At 34.3% G+C, this 20380-nt stretch overlaps 1 protein-coding gene across 5 annotated transcripts; it reads right to left on the bottom strand.

Moving 5' to 3' along the window:
- Positions 1 to 338: 338 nt before the first annotated feature.
- On the bottom strand, positions 339 to 19760 carry LOC128172291 (kinesin-like protein KIF27). 5 transcript variants are annotated; one of them, XM_052838086.1, is made up of 38 exons: positions 19665 to 19760; positions 19006 to 19117; positions 18355 to 18492; positions 17996 to 18082; positions 17753 to 17860; positions 17288 to 17420; positions 16913 to 17059; positions 16541 to 16615; positions 16097 to 16114; positions 15326 to 15421; positions 15093 to 15214; positions 14879 to 14980; positions 14716 to 14796; positions 14151 to 14281; positions 13458 to 13593; positions 12015 to 12098; positions 11475 to 11561; positions 11000 to 11119; positions 10260 to 10295; positions 8578 to 8700; positions 7994 to 8184; positions 7665 to 7786; positions 6901 to 7060; positions 6650 to 6746; positions 6254 to 6357; positions 5963 to 6070; positions 5700 to 5799; positions 5452 to 5594; positions 5032 to 5128; positions 4818 to 4922; positions 4307 to 4521; positions 3452 to 3563; positions 3192 to 3329; positions 2746 to 2939; positions 2496 to 2599; positions 2201 to 2291; positions 1823 to 2031; positions 339 to 1647 (listed from the first exon to the last, which is right to left on the bottom strand). In XM_052838086.1, the coding sequence occupies exons 2-38, from the start codon at positions 19057 to 19059 to the stop codon at positions 1607 to 1609; spliced, it is 4209 nt and encodes a 1402-aa protein (XP_052694046.1). In that variant the 5' UTR covers positions 19060 to 19117; positions 19665 to 19760; the 3' UTR covers positions 339 to 1606. The 5 variants fall into 5 exon arrangements, with proteins under 5 accessions (XP_052694046.1, XP_052694058.1, XP_052694064.1 ...); XM_052838098.1 differs by lacking the exon at positions 10260 to 10295; XM_052838104.1 differs by lacking the exon at positions 11475 to 11561.
- Between the last annotated feature and the right edge of the window lie 620 nt (positions 19761 to 20380).

Here is a 20380-nt window from a genome sequence, read left to right as displayed (position 1 = left end):
GAGGATAAAATTACTATTAATCACCAATAAACCTGTGTAAAAGGCTGAGTTATGTCAAATTTTGTCAAGCAACAAAAATATTTGCATTTCAAATATAATTTGCAAATTTCTTCAGGAATTTTACATAAACAATGATCCAAACTTGAAATCCCGATGTACATATTCATCAGCAGGTGTCATTAAGAATGTTAGGTCAGCAGTGAGAAAAAAGAATGAATCTTTTATATTCTGATTCTTAAAACTACAGAATTGACCTGAATCTATTGCTTAGAACACTTTGACTTCCAGAAATGTCAGGCGGTTTGCTGATATATTATTAATAAGTAAACCACAACACATTTATATAGAGAGATTCAACCTTTTATTATTCATTTCAATAAATATAGCATCTTATGTTCTTTGTGACAGTGAATTATTTCAAGAAAATGGAACAAAATTGTAAAACTAGCTTATAACAACACATAACAGTGAACTGGTGTCTGACTACACTCCATGCGCCTAACTGCATCAGTTAGTTATAATACATCATTAACTGTTTGATAACTACAGCAAGTATAAAAAAATAGAAATAAAACCAGATCAGGGTATCAAGTAGCACTACCTGTAAAACATGACAAGTGGTTATCTAGTTATGAACACAGCACTAATCAGAAAATTGTTACCAGAAGTCTCAGGACTCACAGATAATCAAGTTATCATGTTAATTAATTAAAAGATCCAATACTTAATGGCAGTTTAGCATCAGAAGAGAGAGATCGTTAAAATCTATGGTCTAGTCTGAGACAGAATAAGATCCTGGGGCTCTGCCCACCACACAAAACATGCTGCCAATACAACGTACACGTAATGTATATATGTATCGTAGGTTATCATGGACAATCAATAAATACACACACACAAAGAGGAAGAATCAGAATGAGGGACGGAGCAAGCACTGATACTATATCAAACATGACACCCATACTACTGTGTATGGATTTTGTTGATACATATGTTTAATGTGGATTTCACACTACATTTACACCATCTGTACAGATAAGTTTGCCATTTCATAATACATGTACATGAATATAGGTTTCCATACCTACACTGTAATAATAAATTATATTATGGTAAATTCACAATAAACAAAATAGGTAAGCATAAAGTGCCCCTCAAAAATCCTTGTAATAATTAAACAAAATACACGTGTATTTCTATATGTTCACAAAATTTTCATTTCAAACTGGTTTTAAAAAAAAGAAACCTTTACAGCAGTTCACTAAATATCATTGCAAATGACTTGATAAACTAGAATTGTCACAAGGGAAATTGACTCGTACTGTACAGGAACAGATTGCCCGCTTTGGTGAGGTCTCTTTGCGGCTACTTCCTGGAACATGAGCTTGTATCCCGGGATGTTCCTGTATCCCAGGATGTTCCTGTATCCCGTGGTTATCCTTGTATCCCTTTTTCCCAGGACAGAGAGATCAATCAACTGTTCTGTACAGCTTTTGCCTCGGCTCTGGTGGACAGGGGGAAATAATTCATGGCATAATACAGACAGCACCAACCATCATGTTATAATGAACACATAAAATAATACAGATCTATTTGATTAAAAGCTTCAGCCCCATGGGTTGTTTCCTCCACCAGGGTCTAGAGAATCTGAAACATAAAACAATTCATCTAAATACCATGTACACATGTAATGTGTCAAACTGAATTTCCAGAATAGTTCATAATGATGAAATTATAAGAAAAATCGTTCAAAAGTTATAGCATTAAACACTGATATCCATTGTATGACCTTGACCTTCATCAAATAACCTTGGTGACATACCGTGTGGAGGGGGTGGAGATCCCACACTCTGTTGACTGGTGCTGAGATTTGACCGCCGGACTGACACCTCCTTCTCTGACATCAGGCGGAGATTATTTCTAGATATTTTGACTGGAGTTATACTAGTGTGTGTCACCACGGCATTCCGTGCGGAGTTTGGTCGAGAACTGTCACTTCTTCCACTCAGTGGGCGGCTCTCTCTTTCACGGCTGAAAAATGAGCAACTCAGTGACTAAATGCTACACTGTATGTGCTGTATACTTCATAACACTTATACTGGAGATGTAAGAATATTATTTTAAAAATCTCGGCATTGGAAACTTGCATTGCAGAAATATTATTTAACATCTGTTAACAATTTTATCAAACACCGCTTACTTGAGAGAGCCTGGAATGTGCGAGTGGTTGTTTGACATGGGAGGGAACTCTTGTTCATCAACGGAGCTTTGTAATGAATTCAATCCCATATCTTCATTTTATAAGGAAAAATAAACTTTAGAAATATTCAAAATGCATATTTATATAGAATGTTAAACATATCATGGTTAAAATAAGTTGTAAGAGCTGTTTATAGATCAATTTACAATATTAGAGAAAGAATTTTAACTGATTTAGTTCCCTTCTCAAATCAGAAAAGGAACTTGGAGACTCTTTTTGGACATGTAGTACATACCTTGAGATCGAATGGTTCCTGATGCTATCAGGTCTTTCAGCTTTCTCTTTAGGTCTCTACTTGTCTTTTTGTAGAAATAAAGGTCTTTTTCAAGCCTGTGAATTCTGGAATTAATATACATATTCTATAATAAAACCAAAGTTCGATGCTAAATCAAGTATTTAATGAATCTATGCTACCATAAAATAGTAAAATATTATCTCTGATAATTCGTAAACAAATAAATATACAAGGATAAGACAAGGCTTACTTTGACTCTGTGGTTTCCGTCACTGGCTGATCCTCCACTGCGGTGCTACTGGTGGTGATCTGGTGCATCAGCAGTTGCATCTTCTGTTCATACTCCCTCTGCTGTTTGGTCAGCCGGCGATCCACCTCCACTGCCGCCCTCTGTAGCGCCCCCTCTAGTTCTCGAATCAAGCGCTCTTGCTCATCCAGCTTAACCTAGAGTAAAAACAATACACTGCAGTTGATACATAAAAAAAATTAACTAACAACACTTTAACTCTATTACTCATCATAATATTTACAGAAGCAAGTGCTTAATTGATGTTATTGGATTGTTAATTCAACTTTAACATACATGAATTAAAGTAAATTTCTGCCTACAATAGTTTACAACTCAAATAACAAATAAGGCAATTGCTTGTTGAATGTTAATGTTAATGTTAAAGGATAAAACAAAATTTCACTAACCTCCATTTCACTGCATTGGAGCTCAGTTTTTCTCTCTTGTTCTCGTAAATTGATGACTTTTTCAAAGTATTTGGACAACAGTGTTTTGGTTTCTACAGCTGACAAAGCATTCAGCCTGTTTGTGATTGAATCCTCACTCTGAAGTACAAAATTAAATCTTAGTTTCTTGTGTTCATATTCATGTTACATGTGCAACCCAATGGACATTGTATATGTTCATTTATATTTTAATCCCCATTCAATCTTAGGAATTTTCTAACCTGAGAAAGAATTTGGGAGTGTCTAAATTCCAGTTTCTTGCTACTGATGTTGTCGTTCTTGTATTCAATGGCAGCATCCAATGCTTCAATGGCCTCATCTAACTCTATCATTCTGCAGATAAAAGTACATGACGGTTTATAACACCATTTCATATACAGTCATATAACTGTTTCTGCACATAAACATAGAACACAAAAACAATGTACACAATTTCAACCCTTCAGGGGACTCCTGGCATTATATATACTATCATCAGATCTTGCTTCTACCATTTCTTTATGTTATTTATCAGCCATATTCATTGTACATGTACAAACTTTGCAGATCATATAATTATGCAGAAGAACTAATAAGGTAATAAAGCATGCATGAACAGATCCGAAAATTTTTCCCAGTGTGGGTTTAGAGGTACATGTAATTTTGTTTGCAGAGGGGGTCTGAGACAATTTTTAGTATGTAACTCTGTGAATCTTATAAGTTAAAAACTTCTAAAAGGGTGGTGGGGTGGGGGTGATAACCCAACCCCCTCTAGATCTATGCATAAATTAAGTGAATTAAATACTAAACAAAAATACAAGTTTTAGATTGATATTGTAAGTTTAAACAAAAACAAATTTATGGCAAAAGGACTGATTACAATGCATATATTAAGTGAATTAAATACCAAACAAAAATACAAGTTTTAGATTGATACTGTAAGTTTAAACAAAAACAAATTTATGGCAAAAGGACTGATTACAAAGTGAACACTTCATGAAGTTAAATTATCTCTACACCATTCTCCACTCCAAACCTTCTCCTGACCAGACATTAATTAGTTGATAATCGCTCTGTCTTTAATCAGTCTGGCTTACCTTCGCTCCTCCTGACCAGATAATAGTTTGCCCTCCTGAAGCTTCTCCTCGAGAACTGCCCTCTTCTTCTGCAGTGTGTCTCTGTTGCTCTGTAACAGTCCCAGCTCCTCACGCACTCTTTGCTGGTCCCCTTGTGGTGTGTGGGCTAGTTCCCTGTTCTTCTCATCAATCATCCTGTCCACTGTATCCAACTTAGTGGACACAGTCAAGATGTTCTAAGCAGAATAAAAATGTTGAACATACATGTAGTACATGTATTGACTGTAAATGGGTTTTTTGCAGAGCATGGCCTCTGCTAAATCAAGTACATGTACATCAACAAAAATCAAACATTTATGTAGATAAATAGATACATTCAGAAATGTGCTAAATCAAATCCACCATATTAAACCTGTTGAAAATTATTTCCCATCAAATATTGTACAGTAACAAGGCAACATACATGTTCTTCATTTTTAACAAGAAAGCTTGCTAAATTCAAACATTTAAAGACTTTTAGCTGATTGTATACCTTGTTTATAACTTGACTTGATCGCAACTTCTTCATTTCTAATTCACTCTTCTCATTCAATATGGCCTCCTTTTTACTAACAATTTCTTCTCTCTTTTTAACCATCTGAAATCAGGAAAGTATGTTTTAGCTTACATGTGATTTTATACTTTAGTGATTGTTTTTTATTCTGACCTCTGATCTATGACCTCTCTGAACTTTGACCCTGACTGACCTCCTCTAGCTCTTCCACCTGTCGTCGTTGTTCCACCACTTTTTCCACCTCGTTGTCAAGCCAACGCCTTTGCTCCTCCATCTTTTCTATATCATCACTTCAAAATAACACAGGTTGCTTCATTAAGAAATTTATTTCCTTTAACTGAGGTGCTTGTACCCGAGTATACCATAAACAAGTACATGTATCTCTATTGAAATAGCTATCAATCTTTGGTAAAACAATACATGTTAATATTGTATGGTACATGTTAATCAGCACAGTGGTCCCTTTTTTAAAACAAAAATAGGTATTGCTATTAAAGTATTTTGATTTAAATCAAACCAACTTGTTTATTTCTTATGTACATTTACTTCATAAATCCAGTAACAGTGACAAATTAATGATTTAGTGTTAGTTATGTGGTTTGCTTGGACTTACATTTGGATGGGAGGCAGGGAACCTGTCCTCAGTTTCCTCTGGGCAGCAGCTATCTCCTCATTTTTCTTCTTCAGCAGTTTCTGTTGCTGCTCGTTCTTTTTCTGTAAGTCCTTGACTTTCTGTGCTTCCTTCTGCATTTCTTTCTACAATTGAGAATCATTACAACATCATTACTGACCAACACATACAGGTTGTTACTCTTACAATAAGCTACAGAGTAAAAGAGAAGTACACAATGGCCATCTTACCTCTAGTCTGCCTTTCTTGTCTGATTCGTCCTTGAGGCGTTTCTGGAGCTGATCCTGCTGTTGTCTCATCCTATCCACCTGCATTTCCAAATCAGAAATCCTGAAACACAACAGCGTATTCAATACCTACTGTGTACCCTAACCTCTGTCTGCAGGGAAATATACAGTCTCAAAATTTATATTTACTGATGTAAATTATATCAAAGTTCTTTCAGATGAGTAAAGATTTGTGTTTAAAAGCACACAGCATTGGATTAGCTTACTTTTTGCTGTTCTGTGCCGAGAAGTTGGCAATTTTCTCTGTTTCCTTCTGTTTTCTCTGAATGGCCGACATTTTGGCTTTTGCCAGTTCTATTTTCTTCTTGTATTCTCTGAATCAGGTTTAAAAAAACATATCCACACTAAATAACATGAACACTTTGTGTTACCATACCAGGCTAATCAGCATAAATGAAATGTTGGGATGAGAGCTATTTAATAGGAAATTTTGGTGCTTCCTTCATCACAGTACACAGGTGTACATGTTTATACATGTACAGGTAAAGCAGACTTACTGCTGAAGTCGCTGCTTTTCAATCTTCTCCTGGTGTTTGTTGGACTCTAGATCGGTCAACACTTTTTGGGTCTCCTCCAGCTCTGAGCGAGTCTTCTCCTTCTCCTATAGCATCATAAAACTGGTTCAACAAATGGTTGATGTTTTGTCAAAGAAAAACACAAATTCAACAGACAATATGAATACTGGTACTACATGTACATATGTATACTAGTATATAAAAGGGACAGTAAATGAACACTGGTATATCCATCTAAATTATGCTATGTAAACTTTTAACTTTACATGTAAGCTGTTCTCATCTTGTCATAAAAATTCTTACGAACATTTCCAAGCTGGTTAATTCTAAATCTGGTCAACAGTAAATTAATTTGTGTTAAGTTTAATGCGAGCTTACCCTCTCTAAATGCTTGATTTTATCAGCATACTGTTTATTGAGGGTTTCTGCATCCTTTCCTGTCTTCACTAGTTCTTTAATAAGCTGTTCCTTCATTCTACAAAAAGAACATGCATGTGATTTATCAAATACTAGAAAACTATTCCATATATTAAAGCAGATATCAAATTTATCTGTAAATCAACTCTTATCATAATCAAATCCTGATAATAAACAAGTGGAGAACTTGGTCTCCTCTGCGTTTGACATACCTGATGTTGATGGAGAGGTCCCTCATTTTCTGGTGGTCCTCCGACATCTTGATCTGGGTTTCCTTGATTTTACGCTGGGTGTTGATGCTCTTTCTGAGGCGATCTTCTACTGTATCGTACACCGTGTCACCAGCTGACGAGGACAGGCTTCCCCTAAACACTGTCAACAGAGAGGTACCACTATCAGTCTTATCACTCTTTAAGATGCAAGAGACACTTTTAGATATTTACATCAATTAACTTAAATCAAAATTAGATCATAATCATTGTATAAAAATTTAGAAACCTATAATATTTGTCCGTAAAAATCCTAAAGATGTAAAAATTGTAAAGAGCCCCCAGTAGACTCAACACAGACTTACAGATCACAAGATGATGTTTCAATCATTATAACTATGCTGTTTTATAACAGATGTGTTGAAGAAAAAATACATGTATCTAAAGTATAATTTTATTTTTATTTTTTTTAATCCAAAAGAGCTAGCCTAAGGGTACAGTACAGAAATGGAGGTGGTCCATGCCTCCTTATCACACAAGTGTGAACGTTACTGCACCAGAAAAAGTCCAGTGTTTGGTGTTAGTACTCACATGGTTTACTGTTAGTACTCACATGGTTTACTGTTAGTACTCACATGGTTAACTGTTAATACTCACATGGTTTACTGTTAGTACCCACATGGTTTACTGTTAATACTCACATGGTTTACTGTTAGTACCCACATGGTTTACTGTTAGTACTCCCATGGTTTACTGTTAGTACTCACATGGTTTACTGATCCTGATAGAGGGGACATTCATCTGGTCTCCATTGTTTTCTTTATTGTCTTCTGTCTTGCCTCTCTTAACTTTATAAGTTCCTTTTCTCGTAAACTTACTGCCATCTCCACTGCAACAAAAAACATTCAAACACATGTAATTTGAGAGGTAACTCAAATCTTGTAGACAACAGTGGGAGTTCACTTGTTGCTTAACTGTTAATTTTTACATTCACAACTTCTAGGATAAATAATTTCTAAACATCCTCTAACACTAAAATTATTGAGGTAAGTCGGCCAATGTGTACTTCTCTTTAACTCTGTACTTGTGTACTTACAGACTGCTACCTATGGCTGCCTTCACGTCCTCCTCTTCCTCAAATGTCTGATGCATGACTTCATCGCTGTCCTCCAGCCGACTGACCAGTAGCTGACTGCGCGCCCTGAAGCTCTTCATCACCCGCTCCAGTGTGAACAGGGCCGGGCTGGTCTTGATATTTCTGGAGGGAGGTCTCAGCCCTGGGTAGGCCTGGAAAGTTTAACTTAAAATTTAGGGACACCGGTTCATCTGGGTACAGTATACCTATCTATTATCAAATTCCTGAGAGAATTTGATGGCCAATACTTGCATGGTATTGTCTCTATCAAGGGCCCCTGCACCCATAAGCTCCCCCTGAGGCATTTATCAGAACAAAAGTCCAAATTTTACAGATAAAACTTAAAAGTTAATAAAATCACCCCACAAACTCTCAAAACTCTAATAAGTAATATGTTAAAGTTTTAAAAATTCAAAATAGAAATTATCGCTAAAATAATTTTTTTTTATTAAATAGAAAAACCCTTTAATTTGACATTCAACCTATTTCTGTTCTGCCCAATTAATGCAGTAGAGTTGATTGTGATGATTGACAGGTAAACTTACATCCGGTCTCCTGGACAGTTGGACGGGCACGGACTTGGGTCTCTGACCCCCGGTCATTCCAGCGGGGGCACTGGAGGTCACCGCCTCTTCCTCAATGATACTGCTCTCACTGAACAGCTCATCCTGTAAACAGTGCACTGTTATAATACAGAGCAGACAGACAGACAATGCTAGTAGCTGTACAATATAACAACAGTACACTCAGACAGAAAATGATTGACAACTGTAAACCAACATTTATTCCCATGAGAGAAATTTCTGCATGGTTCGCGAAAGTCTTGTCATCACAAATATTTTTTGCCGCAAACTAGTCTCTGGTTATTTTTTAATATCTTGGTCACGAATATTAGTCACAGCAAAACAGTTACCGTAATCTGCGATAAATCATGAAATAAAGTTTCCCAAATAAGAGTTGGTTTACAGTAACTGACAGACACGGGGAGTCATCCCTAATACACACTGGCATCTAAAGAAAATACTGAAGTTCATTCTCAGTGTCTACTCTCATACTGATAAACTATAAATCCCAGAGAAAAGATCTTTCAAACTTAATATGAAATTCATATCAGCATGTATATGCACATGTTTGTAATCTATATTGCACTCTTTTGGTTCTCCTTTCTGAGTGCCATCAATTTTACTCATTCCTTTTGTGCTTTCTGTGATGCATCATATACATGTATTAATCAAAAATAAAACAGCTTTAGATACATGGATATTCAAACCTGTGCTGGTTGTAAGTGAACTGGTCACAAAATGTTAGAAAATCAATAACCAAAAATTGTGAATTGTTGTAAACATTCAAATCAAACAACCAGTGCCATTTTATAACAGCCAACTCCATTCCAAAATCCTGCAAAAACAAAGCCCAGACCTAGACCTGGCTAATTACCCTAACAACAAATTTTCTTATATGATTTATCGTACACATGTTCATCCATTAATTATTGTACATAAGAGACAAGAGGAAAGTGGAAACTTACTTAATCATTAATTTCTGTGATTGTATGGTATACATGGTAATACAAGTAGAGATCTTAAGGTACTTCACTACACCGAGACTTATACTTTTTAAGACACTACGTCACAAGATGGCGATTTTAATGTTTTGTTAAACTGTTAGTATCAATCGATCCCGATGTATATCGTCATAGCTCAGTGGTTATAGTATCAGGCTTGTGACCCGCAGGTCATGAGTTCGAATCCACCTGGGGCTTTTGTTTATGTTTACTGAATGAAATTTTTGAAAATATCACTTTTTATCTAAAATTGCACATTTTTTCGCCTATTTGACATATATACTTCTTATCCATTATGCGTTCTATCATAATCAAGTAATGTTCTGCTGATTTGAGAAACCATTTCAAGGTGTAGTGAAGTACCTTAATTCTAGATAATTTAAGATCGAAGCAGAAATCTAAATTATCGCATCTATTCTGATCTAAAAAGCAGCGGATAATCATATGAATTATAGATATCATACACATATTAAAAAAAGAAATCTGAGTTTCTAGCAATGATAAGTAAAAAAGATATGCTGCACTGTTGGAAAGCAATTGTTATTACCCATTCATGTTGTTTAACAGAAATTCTACAGAGATTTTTTTTTTTTAAAGATAAAAACTGGTTTCCAACATTGACAACAAAATATCATAGAACTGAAAGGTGCCCTGAACCTGTACCTGGTTTGTCATAATGACACTGTCACGGATATCCTCCTAGAAAACAGGGAGTCAGCATGTTAATGTCAAGCAGTCTCTTTCTCTCTCTCTCTCTCTCTCTCTCTCTCTCTCTCTCTCTGCATCTCTCCCTCACCATTTCTCATTCATTCTCTCTCTCAATTATTTATATTCTCTCTCTCTCCTCTCTCTCTCTCTCTCTCTCTCTCTCTCTCTCTCTCTCTCTCTCTCTCTCTCTCTCTCTCTCTCTCTCTGTGCAGAAATTTGATCAAAGTAACATATACATTTTATAAGAAGAGATACGACAACCCATAAGATGGTGCATGATGAACTACAATTGGTGAAGAGCTGAATACATAATGCACACAGTAGATTTATAAGGTGTCATAAATTTATGTCCTAATATATTGCAAACTTTTTATATTTTGATAATAGGAGGAAATCAAACTGCTCTCAGTATATAAACTAATATTAAAGAATCATGTCACCCCAAAGAACATTCTAAAAACTGGATTAAGTAATGTATACATGGGCGAAAATATGTTGCTGTTGACAAAATAATGAAGAAATGCGCACTCCTCCTACGGTAGGAAGAATGGGAAAACTACTGGTACTGAAAAATTCTTTAGTTTTTTGCAATCAAGTTCTAAATGATGAGGATTTTCCATTTATAAAAGCAAGGTTATGGGGCAAACTCAAACTACCACAAATGTAAGGTCTGATATGAAGACAGAGTTGTCTACCTTGAGAGCTCTGTTCAGTTCCTCAATCTTAATCTGCTGCTCTATCAACTGGTGCTCCTGTTTTTTAATCTGGTTCTCAGCCTCTGATAGCCTCTTGTTGCTTTCCTCTAACAAGTTACCCTGAAACAGTGATAAAACTATCATACCGTGCAGACTGACTGCAGTTTACATCCATCTTAAAGAAGAAATTTTGAAATAGACTCAAATAATACAACTATTCATATTGTAATTTGAAGTTTGATGTGCATGTATGAGAATGTGTACTACATGTACTTAACAACTGCATGTATTTCATCTATATACATGAATGTCTTTCATGTAAAGGGTAATATGTATTTTTAGTTATTAGTTTTGTATGAAATATCTCCATATGTAAATATACATATAATTGTAAATTATGCACATAACAATGTAAAGCACAGCAGATAACAAGTAGAAGCAATAAAAATGTGTTAAGCCAATCAAATCAACTCACCAGATCTTCGTTTCTCTCACTAAGTCCATTAAATTCCTTGTTTTTCTCTGCAAAGATTTCCTCATCACTTTTGAGATCTTCTCTGCACTACAACAAAGAGTTAACAAAACCTACACTACAGTCTTTTACAATGGCTGTTTAATGGTTTCAGGAATTCCAAGAAAAGTAAGAGTTTTTATTTGTTGTTCACATGTAGCATCATGCAACAAAAAAGTCCCTGTAGCAGTTATGCAAGAATTAGTAGAGGATTAAAACAGCCATTGTTCTGCGAGTTAGATAAAAATCAGGTGCTGTATATTTAATATCACCAAAGAGAAAAGTTTTTCTTCAGAAGTTTAAAATTTAAGAATTTTGCCAAACATTTAATATCAAGTACCAAAAACTACGAATACTTTCTCAATGGTGAAGACTTTTGCTGCTTTCTTAGTAGCATTCACTGCAGATTTACAAGATACATTTTCACAAAGTTCACTCGCATTAGTTTCTTTGTTAATTCACACAATGTGAATATTTCATTTTCAACATCCAGGTTGACCTTACCTTATTCAGCTGGGACTGTAGATCTCGAATTGTCTGATTCTCCAACTCCTCCTTTGTTAGGGTGGCTGGCACCTTGTTCTTAATCTACAATGATGAGTACATATACATGTTTGTCTTTTGTTATTTTCAACTTCTTTTCTAAATTGATGCTCTATATAATAAACTTTCCTTCATAAGTTAATTTGCGTCTAATCCTTGCAAAAGAATTTAGATTTTAATAATTTCATGTGCAACAAAGCAATTGGTATTTCCTGTTAATTTACCTACACATCATATCCTTATTAACTACAAGTTCATGAAATTATGTTCAGTTATTTAAGCAAGAGTTGCGCTCACGAAAATAAACAAGACTGATCAGGAGCTGCGCTCACAAAAGTAAACAAGGCTGATGGGATGACTGAATGACTGGTAAATAACATAACATTCCTCATCAATCAGTGCGTGGGGTATAATAAATGAAGGTATCAATTTGAGTCTAATTGTGTGGGTTATAATTATGTAGGTATATATCAATTTGAGTCTTATTGATTGGGGTATAATATATGTAGGTATAAATTTGAGTCTAATTGTGTGGGGTATAATAAATGAAGGTATCAATTTGAGTCTAATTGTGTGGGTTATAATTATGTAGGTATATATCAATTTGAGTCTTATTGATTGGGGTATAATATATGTAGGTATAAATTTGAGTCTAATTGTGTGGGGTATAATATATGAAGGTATCAATTTGAGTCTAATTGTGTGGGTTATAATTATGTAGGTATATATCAATTTGAGTCTTATTGATTGGGGTATAATATATGTAGGTATAAATTTGAGTCTAATTGTGTGGGGTATAATAAATGAAGGTATCAATTTGAGTCTAATTGTGTGGGTTATAATTATGTAGGTATATATCAATTTGAGTCTTATTGATTGGGGTATAATATATGTAGGTATAAATTTGAGTCTAATTGTGTGGGGTATAATATATGAAGGTATCAATTTGAGTCTAATTGTGTGGGTTATAATTATGTAGGTATATATCAATTTGAGTCTTATTGATTGGGGTATAATATATGTAGGTATAAATTTGAGTCTAATTGTGTGGGGTATAATATATGTAGGTATCAATTTGAGTCTAATTGTGTGGGTTATAATTATGTAGGTATATATCAATTTGAGTCTTATTGATTGGGGTATAATATATGTAGGTATAAATTTGAGTCTAATTGTGTGGGGTATAATATATGTAGGTATCAATTTGAGTCTAATTGTGTGGGGTATAATATATGTAGGTATCAATTTGAGTCTAATTGTTTGGGGTATAATATATGTAGGTATCAATTTGAGTCTAATTGTGTGGGGTATAATATATGTAGGCATCAATTTGAGTCTAATTGTTTGGGTTATAATATATGTAAGTATAAATTTGAGTCAAACTGCACTTTAGACATTGCTGACCTCCTCCATTAAGTCCAGCCAGTCCTTGAGCCGGACGTCCTGACTCTTAGACAGGATGTCTTTTTGTTGGATTTCTATCAGCTGTCTATACGCCTCCTCTGCTATCATCTTGTAGTGGGAGCACTCTGTCTGTAGCCTGTCAACAAACACACTTTATCAAGAGGGATACAGAGAAAGCTCTAGTCATATATCAATTCCTATTTAATTTTAATCAAGTATACTAAAAGCTTTAAATATGTGAACTGTTTACTAGTAACCAACAAATTTTGGTTTGATTATATCTGTACTATTCATTAGAAAAAAAAAATACATTCTAAGTTTGCACCTGATTACATGTTTCTAACACAATGATTTAAGACAAACAACGGAAATCATGGTTCTAACGTGATTACATGTACACCAGATAACATGACATTATGATTACACATATCATAAAACATTTTTGATTATTACACACATTATTACATGTACAAACACAGTTCTTACAGGAACAATCTACACCAGATAACATGGTTTTGACATGATTACACACATACACACACCAGATAACATGGTTTTAACATGATTACACACACACATACACCAGATAACATGGTTTTAATATGATTACACACACACATACACCAAACATGATTTTAAAATTATTATTACACATATCAGAAAACATGATTTTAACATGATAAATGTACACACCTGATGACATGGTCCTCGAGCTTCTTCATCTGTAGTGCATCCTGCATGGCTTTTTCTGGGTTGTAGACCGAGTCTCCGCAGCCATTACTCAACATGGATGTCCTTTGTCTCACCAACTCCTCACGCAGGGCCTACCAGGAAAAAAATGTTCTTTATAATTGTTAATGAGCTCCACCTGATATCAATCATACACTGTTACTGTCAATATCGATGCACTTTAATTTATGGATCCCTTAGCATGCAGTATGCCTATCAAAACCTTCCGACCCAAATACACAAGTTGTAATACACATAATTTAAAAATTTGAATTGCTAGTTAATTTTCCTTGGACAAATCAGGCAACTTCTTTATTTTATTTAATTTGAGTCCTAACCGTTTCTACGGTAGAAGTTTTATTAAAAACTCTAAAAGTCTACAACAAAACATCAATATGACATTAGGTATAATTTAAGAGATAAAATGCAATATATTTTACTTCGGCACAGTGCTTTTCTTACCATTCAAATTTTTCCTCTGCAAGTAAGATAAGTTATCTGACATACTGAAATAGGCTATATACTATACCTTAATCTCAGTTTGCATTTCTTCAAAGCGAATTGACTGCACATCTCTGTTTACTACAGGTGTATTCTTTATATTTCTTGCCTAAAAAAATCAACAAAATACACAAATCTGGAACTAAAGCATTGAAAACTTTCTTTCTCAACTTTTGACCACAATTACCTACCCTGTTAGCATATTTCAGTGCATTGTGGGATTCATCCAAATTAGCCGAGGATGGACTTATACAGCAAATCATCAAGGTCTTGGCATTCCCTCCGAGAGAATCCTGTGAATAATTGAAACAAAAACAGTTAATGTGGAGTAGATTTAAAAGTCTAACACTTTCGAATAATCTTTTATATTTTTTGTCAAGTTATCACCCTGACAAACATACAGACCTTAAGAAGACGGGTAATCTTGGACTCTCTGTACGGGATGTGTGTGGCCTTCTTCTTGGGGTCCCCTAGAGCACTGATCACATTACCCAAGGCCAGCAAACCCGAGTTTATATGTACAGATTCTGTATTTAAAATATCAATATTAGACAAAAACTCTTTTTTTTTCTTCAGAGAAATAATAGATACCGGTAATTGTTTTCCAATATATTTTTCAAAATAATGTGGTCTCTGACCTTTGAATCTGTCCCCCACATTTCCTGTCCTGTGAGCTCTCTCTGATCCTGCTAGGTCAACAAAGTGAAACTTTCCAAACATGGTGTGTGTAATATCTACAATTTGAAAAAAAAAGCCATGTCAAGAATACAGTTACATGAAGAGAAATTGTTCCAAATAAATACTTAAATATAACAAGGTTGTAATGGAGGAAAGCTACTTTAACATTGTCAAGTGTATTTAGTTTTTAAAAACCTCATTTCATTAATTTCACATCATAGAATCTCAACCCCACTCCCAACCAAAATCATCAAACTTTCATTACATCAATTTATTCATTTTAACATTACAATAAAATTATTACTTTTATATCATGTAAAGCATTTTGTAGCTTCTTCTTAAGTTCTATTATGAAAGTAATACAAACAGCTCACATATACTAAATTGTGAAAATACATAATTACTCTGTATCTTTTGAACTTTCACTTATAGTTCATAAAAAATATAGAAGGCTCGTCAATTTTACAGAAAAAAATTACAGTAAAAGAATTTGTATTTGTAAATTTTGAAAGTTTTAATCCACACATCTAGAAATATCTACTTTCTACATAATTTGCTGATGTGATTGACAAGAGAATGATAAGGCAGGGCACACAGGAATGCTAGGAATGCTTTAATTGACAGACAGATACAAGCACGCAGAGCCTTTAGTCCACCAAGTAATGGCTGGTTATCTGTGAAGTTAAAAGCTTACAGACATCGCATAGTTAAGTACGGTCCCAAAAACAAACCTTTAGACGGCAACTCTCCTGAAAACAAAGAGCTTTCATTTTCAGAACTTTCTCACTTGCTACGAATAATGTCAATACCAATGTCAATGTTTCATATAGTTAAAATTCTGGTATATTTATATACATTTATATACATGTGCTTTTTAAGACTCAGTAATACTTTTAAACATGTACTAAGTGTTTGTGAGTTCAGTAAATACCTTGAGTTTGATGTAAGAATTTGCATAACTTCAAGCAACGAAATGATCACAAGAAATACAAATACTACATTGCAAAGAAACACAAAAAGACAAAAAAGTACTGCTGCCCACTGAAGTCTGATTTTACAAGTATTTTGTGAAAATGCATGACGTGACACTGCTTGCAAAAAAAACCAAAACATTCACATGCAAGCTCTAAAATCCCTAACACACATTCAAAAAATAAAATTCAAATGAAACGCACCTTCATCCAAAGATTCTGTACTTTCACTTTGCTTTCTTTTCTCTGCCATGACATCATTTTCAGACCATTTTTGACCTAATATAAGCAAAACAAATTTTTTTAGAATAGATAATAAAATTTTTTTAAAAATAGATAATAAAATATTAGCATGACTTTAACAAGAATGATTCTCTGTAGTTAATTTGTAGTTGATTTAAGATTCAGGCTCTGCTGTCAATAAAATTTTTAAACTAATCAACACAGTTCTCAACTCAAATCATTAAAATTCAAGTGCATATTCATGTACTTGAGGCAAAACCTCGGATCTGAGGCTTAGAATTTAGAATTTGGTGATAACAATGAGTATGGATGATTCATTGTTAGAACACTTACCAATGTTAACAGTGAAAACAGAGTGAGATCGACTGGACTGCTCATTCATCTGAGTTGACCCTGTGTGTCGAACAGATGAGCCTGACTCGAGCAAACTCATTACATCATCGAGAGTCTCACACTCCACCTCCCTCGCCCCAATAATCACTGTATGTGAGAAATAAACAAATCATTACAAAGCTTAACAAATGAAGCACATTTACTGGCATATACATATATGTAATGTCTTTTGAATCTAAACATTAAATGTTTATTTGCAAGACTTGCATCAACTATAAAACTGTCTTCATAAATTTCAATATATTAAACAATTGCTAATGTTTTGCCCTCTTTGTTCACACTATCAACAGATTCATCCAACCCCTGGTCACTCACCAGTGTTGCCTTTATCATCCTCCCTGACATGGAGATTGTTGGCAGGGGTCTCAATGTCCAGCAGATCTTGTAGCTCCTCTTTGTATATCTCTATGTAGGAGACCTTGACCGAGTATTCCATCTCTTTGTTGGCCTTCAAACAGAAAAGTAAAACTATTCCATGGAGGTCTAGTTTAAGTCAGATAAAGAACAGATTTCTTAATCTATCCAAATATGACTCATGCTAAGAGAGCCCTTTCTAAGTTCTTTTAGTCAAAATATAAGTAAAATAGACTCAGAGGGCCCCCCTGGAATAGACCATATAGTCCATAACAGAGTGATCCCCAATCACAGTCTCTGCTGGACAGATTTAAGTGATCAAGAACATAACATACAATACAAAGCACCCTTGACAATTGGAAATTACAACTAGTTAAAGTACAGATGACACAATCAATTACTTCAACTAAGTCAATATGCTCTAACCTGCATGTAATCAAACATGTCTTTGAGAGCCCTGGGGATGATGCCATACTCCTCCTCAGTGATGGAATTCATGTTTCCCCCTCCCACAGTGTATGTCTTACCAGAGCCCTGTAAATGAAAATTGCAGTTCAGACTCTTGTTGAGCAAACGTGTACAAGTTGTTACAGAAATGATACTATTTAAATTGTTTTAAATGTACACCAAAGATTTCTGTACAATTATACTGGAGTCAGTAGGACTTACTGTTTGTCCGTAAGCAAAAACTGTTGCATTGTATCCCTCAAATATACTTCTGACCAGAGATTCCACACAAGACTTGTATACCTCTTCCTAAGAATGGGAAATGCACATGTGTTGATTGGTCATTTAAAGAGTAAATAATGCAAATATACACATTTATTATTTCTAGAGTACATCATGCTCAAGTAAACGTTAAAACTTTGTTGTAATAAAACCAATCTGTAACATATACAAATAGGTATGCACACTTGACAGTTACTTCTGAATTTCACATACTGGTACATGTATGTAACCTGTACATGTGAATAACGAATTAATTAAGAGCTACACTTTAAAAATTCTTCTATATGTCAAAGCTATACCTGTGTTGTTTTGGATGAGAGAACATAATCAAATGTAAATCCTCTGTCCTTCCCTAGCACGAGTTGATTACTAGATGGCATGGTTCTTACACACATTTCTTCTCCAGACACTCTCTCCTTTGGCAGAAGTGGCCGAACCTGTGTGCAAAACAGTTCAAAATATAGCATAAAAACTATACAAAACTTCTCAGGCCTCTATTTTATAAACCTAAATATATAAACACATCAGCATTCAGCAGTATCATTCAAACTACAAGATTTCTGATATTGTACTTTAAAATCAGAAATTAAAAATTGTACAAAATAAAGGATAAGATGATAAGATCTTCAAATTTGGGCTTTAAATAATTGATTGCCAATCAGTTTATTTTGAATTTGGTTAAGTGCTTTGTGAAGAGGACTTGACGGTCACATATAGAGTCAGTTATTCTAAAGTCTTTTTCTTCTCTATTGGTCAAGTCTAGTTGAAAATTCTATTTTTAATTATTATATTAATTGTTAAAGACAACTTAAAGTCTAACTTGAAATCCTAAGTTATCATTGAAATTTAATCATTATCTTTAGCCCTGATAAGTGGCTTTTGTATTCCAAATCCATTTAACTTAAACATAAAAGTGGCTTCTGTAGAACATGACTTTACACACAACTTACCCTAACTGCCACTCTGACATTCATTTCCTGTTGTGTTGCCATTTTAGTTTCCATCTTTTAGAAACAAAGTATCTTTCAAACTACATCAATGCATTCATCTTCACAGAAATACCTGTAAATTCAAAAGAAATGCTGCAATTAGTCATAACTGCTGTCAATAATTGAACATGTACATACATATTATATCAGACCACAAAAGATTTACGTTCTGCTACCAATGTAATGTATAGGCTCAGTACTGCCACGCTATTTCTAGCAATGGCTAGTGGGTTAAAACTTAAGCTCAGTCAGTAGAGCGTTGGTTTTCAAACTAAAGGGTCTTGGGTTTAAGCCTAGTTTGGATTCTTATAACAGTAAGAAAAGGCCTTCCGCAGGAATGGCTGATATTAAGAATTTAAAGCCACATCATTTACTGGCCATTGACTCTGTGATTTTTCAGCTTTGGTAAAACACATATTGCACATTTAATTTCAACAGTTCTCAAGACATCCTACAATGACATTATTGTTACAAATGATTTTAAAATTTTATTTTTTCCTTAGATGCCCAGGCTTGTCAATGTTCATGTCGGTTCATTTAAAATCATAAATTGGAATACACAAAAGCATTTTAAAACAAATAGAAATACAAAACAGAATTTTCATACGTGTTTAACAAACCTTAATTCCAAAAGATGAACGTTAGAAAATCCATTTTATTCATACTTCTTCAGGTTTCGATGTAAACAACAGAAAGTATGAAAGAATTTATTGCGCATGACTACTAATAACATCCGGTACGAAACTATCAAAAAACCATAAAACGACAGTAAAAATTAACAAAATTAATTTAAACAAATCACTGTTCTGTTTTGAAAAAAAACCAATACAACGTTTTGCATATAATCAACCGTATGTACTGTAGTCTGAAAATTGATTCGAAACTACTACTATATGACACCCGAACGTCATCTGTGCGTTTTATAAATGTTCATATCCCAAGAGATTTCGTCATCTGAGTATTTCGTCCCTTCCCTTCTCCATAAAAAGGGAAACTTTTTTAAATATTAATGTTGTTTTAATAATTGTTTAAAAAGTTTGGCCTGGTCTTTTTTTTTTATATTTTTTATTCTACAATTTAAAGGAATATTATTTTTAGTTGTGCAATTAAAAATAGGTAGTAGTGATATGTACCTTAACTGTGAGCATGAACGTAATTAACGTAACTAAGTAACTGATATTGTACATGTATGAAGTTTGCGATCCAAGTTGCTTACAAACGTTCAACAAGGAACAAAAAATTGAGAAACAGAAAGAAAAAGAAAGAGCTACATGTAGACAGAGACATACATACATTTATGTCTCTGATGTAGATATACAAATGTATAGACAAAAAT

The sequence above is a fragment of the Crassostrea angulata genome, chromosome 1, assembly GCF_025612915.1.
Source record: "Crassostrea angulata isolate pt1a10 chromosome 1, ASM2561291v2, whole genome shotgun sequence".
In the NCBI taxonomy this organism is placed as follows: Eukaryota; Metazoa; Mollusca; class Bivalvia; order Ostreida; family Ostreidae; genus Magallana; species Magallana angulata.
Note: the sequence above shows the minus strand (reverse complement) of the source record. Positions and strands in the feature narration are given on the sequence as shown.